This window comes from Chanodichthys erythropterus, chromosome 12, assembly GCF_024489055.1.
Source record: "Chanodichthys erythropterus isolate Z2021 chromosome 12, ASM2448905v1, whole genome shotgun sequence".
In the NCBI taxonomy this organism is placed as follows: Eukaryota; Metazoa; Chordata; class Actinopteri; order Cypriniformes; family Xenocyprididae; genus Chanodichthys; species Chanodichthys erythropterus.
In genome coordinates, this window is record NC_090232.1 from 35,327,714 (window position 1) to 35,343,484 (window position 15,771).

Below are 15,771 nucleotides of genomic sequence, written 5' to 3' on the forward strand. Positions count from 1 at the left end.
AAGCAAGCAAGGACAACAGCGAAAAATGGCAGATGGAGCAATAATAACTGACATGATCCATGATATCATGATATTTTTAGTGATATTTGTAAATTGTCTTTCTAAATGTTTCGTTAGCATGTTGCTAATGTACTGTTAAATGTGGTTAAAGTTACCATCGTTTCTTACTGTATTCACGGAGACAAGAGCCGTCATTATTTTCATTATTAAACACTTGCAGTCTGTATAATGCATAAACACAACATTCTTTATAAATCTCTCCAACAGTGTATAATGTTAGCTTTAGCCACAGAGCACTATCAAACTCATTCAGAATCAAATGTAAACATCAAAATAAACACTGTACTTACACGATTAGACGTGCTGCATGACGAACACTTTGTAAAGATCCATTTTGAGGGTTATATTAGCTGTATGAACTTTGTTTATGGTGTTTAAGGCAAGCGCGAGCTCTTGGGGCGTGGAGCACGAGATTTAAAGGGGCCGCGTACCCTGAATCGGTGCATTTATAATGATAGGCAGATATATTTTGAGCAGAAACTTCTCAGGCACATTCAGTGAAGACTTATATTACATCTTTTGAAAACATGTTCTTTGGCACCTTTAATCATGACAACTCAGAATAGTTTTAATAATGTTAGTAGAGCAAGTATAGATGTGCTAATGCTAATAGGTACTGCTGTGAGCACGTGAGATTTGCTGCTGCTGCATGAATAGACATACATACATCCTGTAGCAGATCTAGGCAGGTGGCGAGTTTCAGAGAACAACAGACTATTTAAATGTTGAGCAAATAAATGTTGAGCAAGCAATCTCATTGGCTGAAGAGGTCAATCAGGTTGTAGAAATGATATGATTTCTTGCCGAGTGCATGTAAATGACCTATCAGTCTGCGCTATATAGAGTTTCATGACTCTAGATATTTAAACCATCCATAAAACCAGATTATCACCTCAAAATTGTGTATAATATTAAAGGATTAGTTCACTTTCAAATAAAATTTTCCTGATAATTTACTCACCCCCATGTCATCCAAGATGTCAATTTCCTTCTTTCATCAGTCGAAAAGAAATTAAGGTTTTTGATGAAAACATTCCAAGATTATTCTCCTTATAGTGGACTTCAATGGCCTCCAAATGGTTGAAGGTCAAAATTACAGTTTCAGTGCAGCTTCAAAGGGCTTTAAACGATACCAGACGAGGAATAAAGGTCTTATCTAGCGAAACGATTGGTCATTTTCGAAAAAAAAATGTAAATGTATATGCTTTATATAAACAAATGAAAGCGATCATTTGTTTATATAAAGCATATACATTTACATCCGCCAAAACCGCACTTTCGTATTCTTCTAAAAGCTTATGCTGTATTTCCTACGCCTTCCCTATTCTACTTACAGAACGAACGCAGTGCCAGCTATCATTTGTTTATATAAAGCATATACATTAAACATTTTTTTTAAAATGACATTTATTCCACGTCTGGTATCATTTAAAGCCATTTGAAGCTGCACTGAAACTAATTTTGACCTTCAACCATTTTTTTAGGCCATTGAAGTCCACTATAAGGAGAAAAATCCTGGAATGTTTTCATAAAAAACCTTTTCTTTTCGACTGAAGAAAGAAAGACATGAACATCTTGGTTGACATGGGGGTGAGTAAATTATCAGGAAAATTTTATTTGAAAGTGAGCTAATCATTTAAGATTTGTTTTAAGAGAATATATACGTAATTAATTCATAATTTATAATTAATTGTAACTATTTATTATTATTTAGGGTGGCACAGTGGCTCGGTGGACAGCACTGTCACCTCACAGCAAGGAAGCAGGAGGTTATTCTGTGTGGAGTTTGCATGTTCTCCCTGCGTTTGTGTGGGTTTCCTCTGGCTACTATGATTTTCCGCCCAATCGATAAAACATGCAGTATAGGTGAACTGGAGACGCTAAATTGTCTGTAGGTGTGAATGCATGTGTGTGTGAGCCCCAAGCCATGTAATGGGGAGGGTTGGAGAAAGACCTAGAGACCTACCCTGGAAAAATCATCCCCATGAAAATTCATTAGCAGTCTTGGCAAGATATTGGCCATAGAATTATCAAGAGTCGGATATGACTGAAATGGTTATTGAATTAATGTAATGATTATTTAAATTGTTATTTTTTGATAAAAATAATTTTTGATTTTATGTTTAAAACAAAATAATTAAATAATTAAGCAAAATGCAGCAAAATATATTTTCAAATAATATGGTTTGGACTGAAAGAGGCGGTGACCCTGTGGCATTGCGTCTTCAGGAGTTCATCTCCTGTTCGACCTTCTAAACACAGTCTTGCATAGTAATTTGCCTTTCTGTCTTCCTCATGTTGACAGAGAGCAAAACCCTTGGTTGCTCACCCATCACAAGATGGTGATCCGGATCTTTTTTTTTAGAAAAAAGCCACCCCACAAAAGTTTTTGAATAATTCATATATAACTCTAGAAGAACTACATATATTTTCAAAGTCAATTAGTTGGTGGATTGCATTAACAGCTGCCGCTTATTGATTTTACCCTTAATCCTGTATTAAATATACTGGTTTGGGGAATTTGGTTTGAAAATATGTGCCTGTGGCAAATGTTTGGCAAAATGATATTAAGTTGCTTCTTGGACGATTTGCGATTTGCGACTCTTTCAAAGTACATTGATAGGAGTGGCACTAAAAGTTTAATCCTCTATCTTGTCAGGGTTTGAAATTAAAGGGTTAATACACCCAAAAAATGAAAATAATGTCATCTATTACTCACCCTCATGCCTTTCCACACCCGTAAGACCTTCGTTCATCTTCAGAACACAAATTAAGATATTTTTGTTGAAATCCAATGGCTTAGTGAGGCCTCCATAGGGAGCAATGACATTTCCTCTCTCAAGATCCATTAATGTACTAAAAACATATTTAAATCAGTTCATGTGAGTACAGTGGTTCAATTTTAATATTATAAAGCGACAAGAATATTTTTGGTGCAACAAAAAACTCAATTACGACTTATATAGTGATGTCCGATTTCAAAACACTGCTTCATTAAGCGTTATGAATCTTTTGTGTCGAATCATGATTTGGATCGCATGTCAAACTGCTGAAATCACATGACTTTGGTGCTCTGAACCGCTGATTAGACACAAAAGATTCATAATGCTCCGAAGCTTCCTGAAGCAGTGTTTTGAAATCGGCCATCACTACATAAGTTGTTATTTCATTTTTTTTTTTTTTTTTTTGGTGCACATAAAATATTCTTGTCGCTTTATAATATTAATATTGAACCACTGTACTCACATGAACTGATTTAAATATGTTTTTAGTACCTTTATGGATCTTGAGAGAGGAAATGTCATTGCTCCCTATGGAAGCCTCACTAAGCCATTGGATTTCAACAAAAATATCTTAATTTTTAAAGGTCTTACAGGTGTGGAACGGCATGAGGGTGAGTAATAAATTATATTATTTTCATTTTTGGGTGAACTAACCCTCTAACCGTTTCACTCTCCAGCCAATTAAATCTTTAAGTTACTAGCTATTCAGAACTTCTATTGGCCAAAACAAAAATATAAATAAACCAGATTATTAAAGTTGCAGCTTAGATATAAATATATTTATTATTAAATTTGATTCTGAAGCATTGTATTGCTTTCAGCTTTGCAACAGTAAATCCACTGTTTGCGGATGCCATTAAAATAAAATAGAATGGAAAAACAAAATTCTCTGTGACTGTAGCTATAAAGACGCTAGGGAAAAGTCTTGAGCATTCGGCATTTATGAGAAGGGGTTGGAAAAAGAGGCCTCTTAATTGTCAGACATCTTCTGTTTCAAACCAGGTGCATCATTCTGTACTCGCGTTCTCAAGTTCAAGGTGGCCGTCCAAAACATGGAATCTAATCACAATGCAGGCAAAAGTTGATTAAATTAGCACCAATGAGTTATGTGCTTTGCTGAAGCAAATATGCCATTTTATCTCTTTCATCGAGACCCATGTTTCATGAGGCTCGTACCTGAGCAATGATTGATGTACCAAACAATTTCAAAACATCAGAAAAGCCATACAAATTGACCTGCTTATATGATGCAAAGGTCAGTAAGGATCCCTCAAAATGTCTTTAATCGCCAGTTCTGCTCCTTATCATAATTTCTGCGAAAAAGAATAAAAGTCTTGGGAAAAAAAGTCCTGAAAGGGTGTTTTACTGTCTCTATAGTGTTCTTTTCAGCTGGAATCGGCCTTGAATTGTGTACAATGATATTTTTTTTGTTTTGTTTTTTTTTTTCTAAAATGTATGTAGATTTTTTTTCCAATGAGTTGTATTTGGGGTTAGTTTCATAGATTTGGGGTGTTTGGTGGTTCACAGTTTTTCTGTGTGTGTGTGTGTGTGTGTTTGTTGAAGTGGCCTGCCACTTGAGTTGTAGAGCCACTAGTCAGATACTAGTCAACCATTGTGACGCCGTCCTATTGGATAGTGACATAAACCTGACATGATGAATATAAAAATGTTCACCCATTGTTAGGCACTGAAATTTCTTTCTTTCTTTTTTTTTTTCTTGAACTTGGTTTGAGAGCTGTCTTTGTCTATGTGGACTTGTCTCTTTTATGATCCATATCAGTGTATTGATCAGCACTTTGTGTCTGCCCATTGACCATTCTTCATTCCACAACCTTAAAAAAGATCTCCAATCTCTATTTGCCACAGTCTCTATTCAAGCGCCAATCACCAAAAGGACTTCTACTTCAGTTAGAGTGCCCTTGTCTTTTCTCAATCTTTGAATTGAAGAGACAGGGCGAGATAAGAGAAAACAAAAGAGATATGCTGTTGTGGTGCCAAACACAGTGTGCTTCCTTCAGCTCTCAGTATGCAGAAGCTTTCGCCTGGAGACGTATCAGGAGAGAGACATTGGCTTGAAGGTGAGTGTGAATGGCAATCATATAAGCTTTCCTTTCACCCCAGGACACCTTCTCACTTCCACCTTCTGCTGAACTGTTGATCAGGCACTATATCTGTCTGTGTCTTTGAAAATTGGTAGGGAATAATCTTACTTCAAAAAAAAAAAAGATAATAAAAGGAAAAAAGCCAGGTATTTGGGGATGGAATACTGATGAAATGTCCATTGAAAAATCATAATATAAGTTCTTTGAAGAATCTGAATTCCAAAATTATATATGTATTTTATGTGTGACTCATGAAACATTTCTGAACATATTAATGGCATAACTTTAACAGACAGTGTCTGTGAAACACATTCGTTTGATCTTTCCTTTGATTTTGTTTCACAGTTAATCATTTATGAAGGACTGGCATTTTATTTGCTGTATTCTCATTATAGCATACCTTTCTGCACATCCTGATTTTGCAAAGTTATATGTGTTCGTGGGTCAAAATATTTTTTTATATAAATAACATTCCTGTCCGAAAATGAAGTCCTATCCCTACCACTAATCCTAATCCTACCAACAAGTTATCCCTAAAATTAGAGGGAAATGAAAGGTGAATAAGAATGGTGCAGCAGCCCCTAACCCTGGTTTTAAGCCTAAACTTGACATAAACTGGAAACTTGTCCCTCAATCCTGATTGGTTGATTGAAATGTTGTTCCAGGATCAACAAATATGTTGATCCGGGAACATGTAGCACTTGGTAAAATCAGGTTCTGCCTGCCTTTCTACTGCTTGAAATCTTGAAATTCTTACTCTAAAAAGAATTCTTACTTGAAACTCTTACTCTAAAATATATATTTCTTTTTCAATAAAGTTTATATATATATATATATATATATATATATATATATATATATATATATATATATATATATATATATATATATATATATATATTAAAAATATTAAGGTGTTTTTCAAATATTAATATTTTAAATTCATTTAATTTTGAAGCAAATTTTCATTCAAGTTTTTAATGATTTTTATTCATAAATTGCATACAGTAACTTCATTAACATTTTTGAGTACTTTTGAAAATAACTCATTCACAGAATTAGATCTTACCAATTCTAACATAGTTAGGCCCCGTTTACTCTAGTGTGTTTTTGTTTTAAAACGCATACGTTTTGCTACAGTTACGCCTGTCGTTTACATTACGCCAGCATTTCGAAAACGCTGCAGATTCCGTTTTAGTTTGAATGGAGACCTTTGAAAACGATGAACGTTCACTCTGCGGATCCTTGACGACTGTGTAAACAATAACATGGAGACTGAACTGTAATCTTTGGAAACACAGCCTTTTGGAAAAGTGCATTAAAGTCATTGTAACAAGGTTAGTAGTTGTGGGAAGAAGGAGGCGGGAACCGGCGAACGTTGAACCAAACTTTAATATAAAATAAACAAAGAACAAAACAAAAGTAATGCCGGCAGACCCTCGCGGACGTCTGCCGGCCACACAAACATAATAAAACATAAAATAAAGTCCAGGCCTGGTCCTCTCTCGTCCTTCACTGTAGTCGCTTCTCCTTTTATGCTCCCGGAGCTCCTCCGTGAGGGACTCAAGGCCGGTGCGCCTCCCAGGTGAAGCTCATTAAGACTCGCGCCGTTCCCTCACGGCTCTCACCCGCCCTGGACGCCACAGTCATGATGTTGCCTAATTTGATATTGCCATAAACAACATCATGAATGTATGGTGTATTTTCGATCTAGTCCTACTGATAATTAAATATGATTCCTCACATTGCAGAGTTTTGTTTTTTTTTGAAGCCAAAATGGTTCATTTATACATAAGAAATACCCCAATGTGTGCACGTAAACAACTTTACAGTAACTTACAGATGCTGAGAACACAGATCTGAGTGTGCTTATCCTGTTCCTGCTGCAGTGTGATAACTGACAAAATATTGAGAATGAACTATTATTCTACATTACACTGACTCCATTACTATAGTTCAAGGTTTCTGCTTTGAAAATGTACACCTGCAGAAATGACATTAAACAATCTAAACCGTGTGAACATAAACTGACACTTCTTGTGGTGTCTCTGAGCTTTATAAGTGTGCATGCTAGAAGAGCGATAGGCATGTTGACTAGTGGTTGGTTATTTTCTTTTTTCCAGCTTTTTTGCACTTGGGAGGAAGCTTTGACTTTTGGCATTCTAGTTTGTTTTCATAGTACAATAATGTTTTTTAAAAGATCAAGAAAGAAACCAAATATGTCCCTTTTAATATGTGAACCTGGTCATAAGGGTCAATTTAGATTTATACATCATCTGAAAGCTGAATAAATTATCGTTCAATTGATGTATGGTTTGCTAGGTTTGTAGACAATATTTGGCCGAGATACAACAATTTGAAAATCTAGAATCTGAGGGTGCAAAAAAAAAATCAAAATATTGAGAAAATCGCCTTTAAATTTGTCCAAATTAAGTCCTTAGCAATGCATATCCACCCACAAAAATACATTTTTGATACATTTACAGTAGGAAATTTACAAAATATCTTCATGGAACATGATTTTTGGCATAAAAGAAAAATCAATAATTTTGACCAATACAATGTATTGTTGGCTATTGCTACAAATATACCTTTGCGACTTATGACTGGTTTTGTGGTCCATGGTCACATAGTATTATATCAATGGCAAAATGTAGTAATGACTATATTCAAATATTAATCTGTTCATTTATTAAATCTTTTATTGATCTCTAAGTGATCTTCACATTGAAGAGTATCTAACAAAGCTCCACTTTGTGTCTCTGTGGGACGGCATGAACAATGTAATTAAATTCATTAGTGGAGTGAAGCTGGAGGCTGCTCCAATCAGACTTTGTGATGTGGCTACAGAAACAATTCAAGCTCTTGAAGGATGGGAAATGGATTTGTTATGGCAGAAGTCCCTGCAGGGGCAGAAGGACACTTGCTTGAAGAGAGAGTGGATATTTTGAGGACCAAATAAAACTGACAGGATGGAGAACCACACATCTCTACACAACACAGTTTGACAATTGACACAAGAGCAGTAAAAACAGTAGAGAACTGCGTGAGAAGCTACAATGATTTTACATGAATTGTGGCAATTACAACTTAGTCAACATACAATTTTCAGGAGCACTTTTATGGCATGTATATGGGTTTGCTGAACCCAGAGGAAGTCTGCGAAGACCTCATGTGGTGTCCTTGTTCTGCTGGAAATGTGTTGCCTGGGGTTTTCTTTCTTGCTGCAGATGCATTGCTTGCCCAGAGTGTCAAAGCTTGTTGGTTGCATGACCAAGATTTTGGTGTCCTGACATTGTTTGGTGCTTTTGGGCGTGCTTTTTGCTGTGGGATTTGAATGACAAGCAGTGTCTTAATGAATTAACATAATGAATGAAAACACAGCCGTATAACTGTTTGTGATATGATTGCTTCTCCACTGTTCTCTTTGTTTTTGTATGCATGAAATAAGGTCAGTCACAATGTCGTAATGGCTAGAAGCTACTCTTTTATTTATATACTGTCCTCCTTGATGAACCTTTATCAAATTTTATATAATATTTTATATATATAATAATAATAACACATATTACTAATATATATCTAATATTACTTTACAAAAACAAGTGATTTATACACTTTTTAATGTCACATTTTGTAATATTTGCAATATACTATATTATTATTATGTAATATATATAGTATAACTATTGCAAGTAACATCTCCGATATACTATATGCCAACTTCTTCTTCAGCTCTTTTCTCTGATATACTCTGATGTAATAAATACGGAAGAGGATTAGGGCCAAGCAATAATAAAAAAATAAAACCATCTTGAGATTAAAGTTGTTAAATTTCGAGAAAAAAATCGTTAAATTTCGAGAAAAAACTCGAAATAAAATGTTGAGAATAAACTCATTAAATTACGAGAAAAAAGTCGTTAAATTACGAGAACAAATTTGTTAAATTATGAGAAAAATGTTGTTAAATTGAGAAAAAAGTCGAGATAAAATGTTGAGAATAAAGTCATTAAATTATGAGAATAAAGTCATTAAATTAAAAGAAAAAAGTTGTTAAATTATGAGAACAAATTTGTTATTTAGCAAATTTGTTCTCATAATTTAATGACTTTATTCTCATAATTTAATGACTTTATACTCAACATTTTATCCTGACTTTTTTCTCGAAATTTAACAACATTTTTCTCATAATTTAACAAATTTGTTCTCATAATTTAACAACTTTTTTCTCATAATTTAATGACTTTATACTCAACATTTTATCCTGACTTTTTTCTCGAAATTTAACAACATTTTTCTCATAATTTAACGAATTTGTTCTCGTAATTTAACGACTTTTTGCTCGTAATTTAATGACTTTATTCTCAACATTTTATCTCGACTTTTTTCTTGAAATTTAACAACATTTTTCTCATAATTTAACGAATTTGTTCTCGTAATTTAACGACTTTTTGCTCGTAATTTAATGACTTTATTCTCAACATTTTATCTCGACTTTTTTCTTGAAATTTAACAACATTTTTCTCATAATTTAACAAATTTGTTCTCATAATTTAACAACTTTTTTCTCATAATTTAATGACTTTATTCTCAACATTTTATCCTGACTTTTTTCTCGAAATTTAACATTTTTCTCATAATTTAACGAATTTGTTCTCGTAATCTAACAACTTTTTTCTTGTAATTTAATGACTATATTCTCAACATTTTATCTCGACTTTTCTCTCGAAATTTAACGACATTTTTCTCATAATTTAACAAATTTGTTCTCGTAATTTAACTACTTTTTTCTCGTAATTTAATGACTATATTCTCAACATTTTATCTCAACTTTTTTCTCGAAATTGAACGACATTTTTCTCATAGTTTAACGAATTTGTTCTCGTAATTTAACTACTTTTTTCTCATAATTTAATGACTTTATTCTCAACATTTTATCTCGCCCCTTTTCTCGAAATTTAACAACTTTAATCTCGAGATGGTTTTATTTTTTTATTATTGCTTGGCCCTATTCCTCTTCCGTAAATAAATGCCCACCGATATAATGTAATATTTTACTTTTGCCTTCATTTTCTGTTCTCAGGTGGTGAAAATGATGATCATCGTAGTGGTGACCTTTGCCATCTGCTGGCTGCCGTACCATGTATATTTCCTGGTTACGGGATTGAACAAGCAACTGGTTAGATGGAAGTTCATTCAGCAGATCTATCTTTCAGTCATGTGGCTTGCCATGAGCTCCACCATGTACAACCCTATTATTTACTGCTGCCTGAACAGCAGGTAAGACTCAACTTGGAGAGTGCCACAACAACAAAAAATGTATGACATAAATGCATTTTGTCATAGCAACATGAGTGTTGTTCTCTTTTATAGTTGCATGAATAGGCCTTATCATGCAGTAATGGGTGCACTTGTGATGTTCATTTTTCTGTGAAATGGTACTCATAAATCAATGATTGAAATGAAAGTGTCATTAATAATTTGTCCAAGTAAAGGACAGGAAAACAGGCTTTAGTTACACTGAGCTAGAATAATCGTAACATTTTGGACTAAATGGACTAAAAGACCCTAGATTTGTTCCACATGGTATAATGTACAATATCATTTCTCTACAATGAACATACAGCTATGGAAAAAATTTAAAAAAAAAAAAAAAACTTAAAAAACTTAACATTGAGTTCTGAACTTGGAGTGGTCTCTTAATTTTTTCCATAGCTGTATTTCTCATTATTCTTCCAAGATATGACATGAATAGGTGAATGTAGACAGACATTTTAATAAAGGGATATTTCTCCTCAAATGGCAAATCTGTCATTATTTCCTCTTCTTCATGTTGATTCAAACATGTATGCTGTTGTGTAAAGAACTGACATGAGGAAAAGGAAATAATAAAATAATCTTTTTGTCTGCACTGTTTGAATGTATTTAAGCATCAGTCTTTATTCTTCCTGTGCATATAGCTGACAGAAAATAAGACATGCACTGAATGTCATGACAACGGCAGAGGGATCATTAAACACCTTTAGAGTCCATTTCTTTTTGTCCCAGGTTTTAATTAAAGGAATGTTCCAGGTTCAATAAAAGTTAAGCTCTATCGACGTCATCCTTGGTGTGTTGTCGATCACCACAGAAGAACATTTCCACTCAACCTTTATTGAGCACAAACTGGCAAAGTCATGTTTACAGCAATGCACTTACAATGGAATTCAATCAGGCCAGTGCATTTAAGAAAATCTGCACTGTTAAAAAAGTGAAGCAACAAAACATTATACAGTGTGTACAAACATGTTTAAATCCAGTTTTTCAACTCCTAACATGACAATTTAAACCGAGTTAACCCAGAAAAGGACAGTTACAGGTGTTACATTGGTAACAAGTATATACACCTATAATTACTTGTGATACATTATTTGTAATGAATATTTAGGAACTATTTCAGATGAAAGACTTCATCTGCTCACTTGAAAATGTACAGTGAACATTCCCGTCATTTCATGGCCATGCAAAATCATCATCATTGGAATGACATGTCTTTCTCTGGTTTATTTATAAGCTTACTCTACCATACTGTGAGAGCGTGTCTGTTACATAGCTAACCATAAAATCTAGCTAATGACCTTTATACAGCTCTGCAGCCTTTTTTTAATTTTTTTGAGCACTTTACTAGTTGTAGCCTGGCAATCGTTGCTATCCACCATTAACTTGATCAGTCTGGGACAGCCATAGCATTCACTTTATGTAAATGCACCACAGATGGAAAACATGGCTAAATTGCAAGACTGGATGATAAATAATCCACATGTAATTTCTTCAGTTCCCATTTGGCTTTTGAGTTTGCAATGACACCAGTACCAGAGCAAAACAATTTGCAGCCATTAATAAGCAGAAAACTAGACATGGCAGGATCATTATCAAAAAAACAGCTAAATATGGCAGGGAAATGTATGTTCAATGTACCTGGCAGTATTTGATTATTAAAAATACATAGCATAGGCTTGTTATGCTGTCAGTAGCCTCTGACACCTAACCTGTGATATTGGCTTTGTCTTTATTCTGTGCACTCACTTGAACTTGATAAATTGATTGCTTTTAATGGCTTTTGGTCATTTGCAAAGGTATTTTTGGTAACACTTTCTATGAAGACCATGCTTATAATGACTCATTAAGATTTATACTGCATTATAAGAACAGTTATAGATACATTTATATTATTATTTTTTTTAAATTACTTATAAGCCATGCATTTGCTTTTTCAGTGTGCATGCTCATAAGCCATTATACATTGATTTATTAATGATCATAAAATAGTTCCAGAGACACTTGTTTGCTGTATCAACTAGTTATTATGTCTTTAATGGCTAAAGTTTGCATTAGAGGTAATGAATGGCAATTTTGATTTGTTAAAATCTATATCTCCTCAGCCATTATACTTGCAGTGTTTTGCTAGTATGTAACATAAAAAAAAAATACTTTTTTTTGTACTGTTTGTATTAATAATTTTTTTTTTAATTTCATTACAGGAATTGTTGTTTATTAGTTACATTTACAAGTAAGCTTAAAATGTAAAATGAGCACATATTCGTGATTTCTTAACATTTGATTTAGGAAAATTGCATCTTGTGTTTAAACTTTACTTAAAGCCAACAATGCATTTATAGAGATTAGTAACTATTATTACTCACAATAAGTATTTATAAGAACACAACACGGCTATTAATAACAATATATTCACAAATTTGACAAATAAATCTGAATAAAAAGTCATTTTAACTATAATATAACATTATAGCAATGACGGGCTAATTAATACTTATAAATCAGTGTATAATGACTTATGAACATGCACTGAAAAAGAAAATGCATGACTTAAAATTAAGTAATTATAAAAATAATATAAATGTAACTATAACTGTACTTATAATGTGATATAGGTCTTAAGTCTTTATAAATATATTTATAAAATAATAATACTTGCTTATAAATAAGTATAAATGGAGCTATAATTCATTATAAGCATAGTCTCCATAGAAAGTGTAACCGTATTTTTTCCTACATTCTCATTCTTATGGAAGCCTGTTTCCACCTCAGAGTAAAAAAAACAAAAAGGTAATTGTGAAATAATGTTTAAAGTCACACTGTGAGATAAAAAATTGTAGTTGCAACACATGAAATTAAGTGAGAGAATAAAAAAAATAATGCATAATGTGCAATTTATATTGCGTTTTTGCTCATAGATTTGTTCAGTTTTTAACTCATGTTTTGTGTTTATTCTCGGCTCAGGTTTCGGGCGGGCTTTAAACGGGTTTTCCGCTGGTGTCCGTTTGTGAGGGTGTCCGACTACGACGAGCTTGAGCTGCGGGCCATGCGGCATAAAGTAGCGCGTCAGAGCAGCATGTACACGCTCTCACGAATGGAGACCACCGTTGTCGCTGTGTGTGATCCATCAGAGCCAACCGCCAACCCAGGACGAAAGAGCCTTCACAACCACCAGCACAATGGCTGCTCCAACCCGGCCAAGAGCAAAGAAGTAACGTATATGCAAAGCGACCCGAAGGAGGAATTCTGTTGAGATGGACTTTTGATGTAAGATTCACACTGAAGTATCAAGCACAGCCAATTTAACTAACCTCATTCTGTAAATTTAGTAAAAAGCAGACCGTTTCAGTTGCATTTTCATTTTCGTCATATCATTAATTAAATATGCTAGTATAACAGCATCCTCGTACAGTAAATTTAAGAAATGTGTTTTATGGAACATGTATGGTGTTCTTTGCCTTGAAAACTTGAGTCAGCCCACAACACTCCTCATCACAAAGACCAATATTGTCCAACATCTGAGGAGCACTTTGTCCGTCCCAGAAATTGTAGATAGAGGTTGCCCTTTGATGCCAATCAGGTACTGCTCTCTTTCATCATGTGGTTAGCAAGGTTAGCATGCTACATGAATGCCAAAGGTCTGATTTCTCCCTGGAGCTGAACACTCAATTCTTGTTAAAATATCTCATGTTTGAAATGGTTCAGACTGATGCTACATCCTGAGCAGATGTGTGAGTAGGTTGCTTTTCCAACACACAAGCTACTTGGCTGAATTGGTTAGCTTCATATTCTCTCTATAATATTTAATTTAACTGATGATGGTAAAACCAGTTGTGCAGTTGTAGAATAGCAATTTGGAATTGTTTGGAATTATTACTACTGGGCTATGTATGAAGATAACTGGATAAACTGCTCATTTGGCAAAGTGCACTGTGTGGGATGATTTATCCCAAAATGCAATGCGCATGACTTTTCATGACCTTTCATTTCAAAGAACCAGCGGTGTTTTTTGTTGCTACATTGTTTCATTGGTCTGCTGATCAAATTTTTATTTGTTTCTTTGATAACTGGTAGCTACTTGCTGAATTAAACATGCACAGAGCAAGCGTGCTGCTCTTTGAAAATGTGTGCATAATGTGTATAGTTGTACATCCTGTTTTTAAAATATATATGCAGTGCTGCATTAGATTTGGGGAACCAATGCTGTATTTATTTGATCAAAAATACACTAAACAATAATAGGCTACACTTTATTTTAAGGTGTCAGTATAAAAGTGTAATTATACATTTAAGAACTGAGTAAGAATAATTAACTACATGTACTTACTGTAGGGTAAGGGTTAGGATGAGGGTTTGGTTTAGGGTTAATTGCATATAATTATGCATAATTTATTGTTATTACTACAGTAACTACATGTAAGATTTGTAACAATGAAATAAAGTGTTACCCAGTAATATTGTGAAATATTGTTACAATTTAAAATAACTGATATAATTTTTCTATTTTAAAGGTGCCCAAGAACGTTCTTTCACAAGATGTTATATAAGTCTAAGGTGTCCCCTGAATGTGTCTGTGAAGTTTCAGCTCAAAATACCCCATAGATTTTTTTTAATTACATTTTTTTAACTGCCTATTTTAGGGCATCATTAACAATGCACTGATTTACACTCGGCGCCGCCCCCTTAAATCACGTGCTCTCTGCCACACCAGCTGTCGAGTATATTACAGCGCATTTACAAAGTTCACACAGCTAATATAACCCTCAAATGGATCTTTACAAGATGTTCATCATGCATGCTGCATGCATGCTTCGAATTATGTGAGTAAAGTATTTATTTGGATGTTAAAGTTTTATTCTGAATGAATTTGAGGCTGTCCTCCGTGGCTAACGGCTAATGCTACACTGTTGGAGGGATTTATAAAGAATGAAGTTGTGTTTATGAATTATACAGACTCCAAGTGTTTAAAAAATGAAAATAGCGACGGCTCTTGTCTCCATGAATACAGTAAGAAACGATGGTAACTTTAACCACATTTAACTGTACATTAGCAACATGCTAACGAAACATTTAGAAAGACAATTTACAAATATCACTAAAAATATCATGATATCATGGATCATGTCAGTTATTATTGCTCCATCTGCCATTTTTCGCTATTGTTCTTGCTTACCCAGTCTGATGATTCAGCTTTCAGTCAGTTCAACTGGCTGCCCTTGTGTAATGCCTTTTATAATGTTGGGAACATCATGGGCTGGCATTATGCAAATATTGGGGGCGTAAACCCTGACACAGTCGGTATTATGTTGAGATTCTCCTGTTCTTCGGAGGTCGTTTAAACAAATGAGATTTATATAAGAAGGAGGAAACAATGGAGTTTGAGACTCACTGTATGTCATTTCCATGTACTGAACTCTTGTTATTTAACTATACCAAGGTAAATTCAATTTTTGAATCAAGGACACCTTTAATATATTTTAAAACTTAATTTATTCTTGTGATGGCAAAAC

General features: G+C 34.0%; 1 protein-coding gene across 1 annotated transcript in view; it reads left to right on the top strand.

The window, feature by feature from the left end:
- tacr3a (tachykinin receptor 3a) overlaps positions 1-13,514 on the top strand; it is a 41,543-nt gene extending 28,029 nt beyond the window's left edge. Inside the window, exons 4-5 of the mRNA XM_067403914.1 lie at positions 10,029-10,225; positions 13,226-13,514. Of these exons, the coding sequence (XP_067260015.1) occupies positions 10,029-10,225; positions 13,226-13,514 (486 nt within the window). The remainder of the gene's footprint in view (positions 1-10,028; positions 10,226-13,225) is intronic.
- The last annotated feature ends 2,257 nt before the right edge of the window (positions 13,515-15,771 follow it).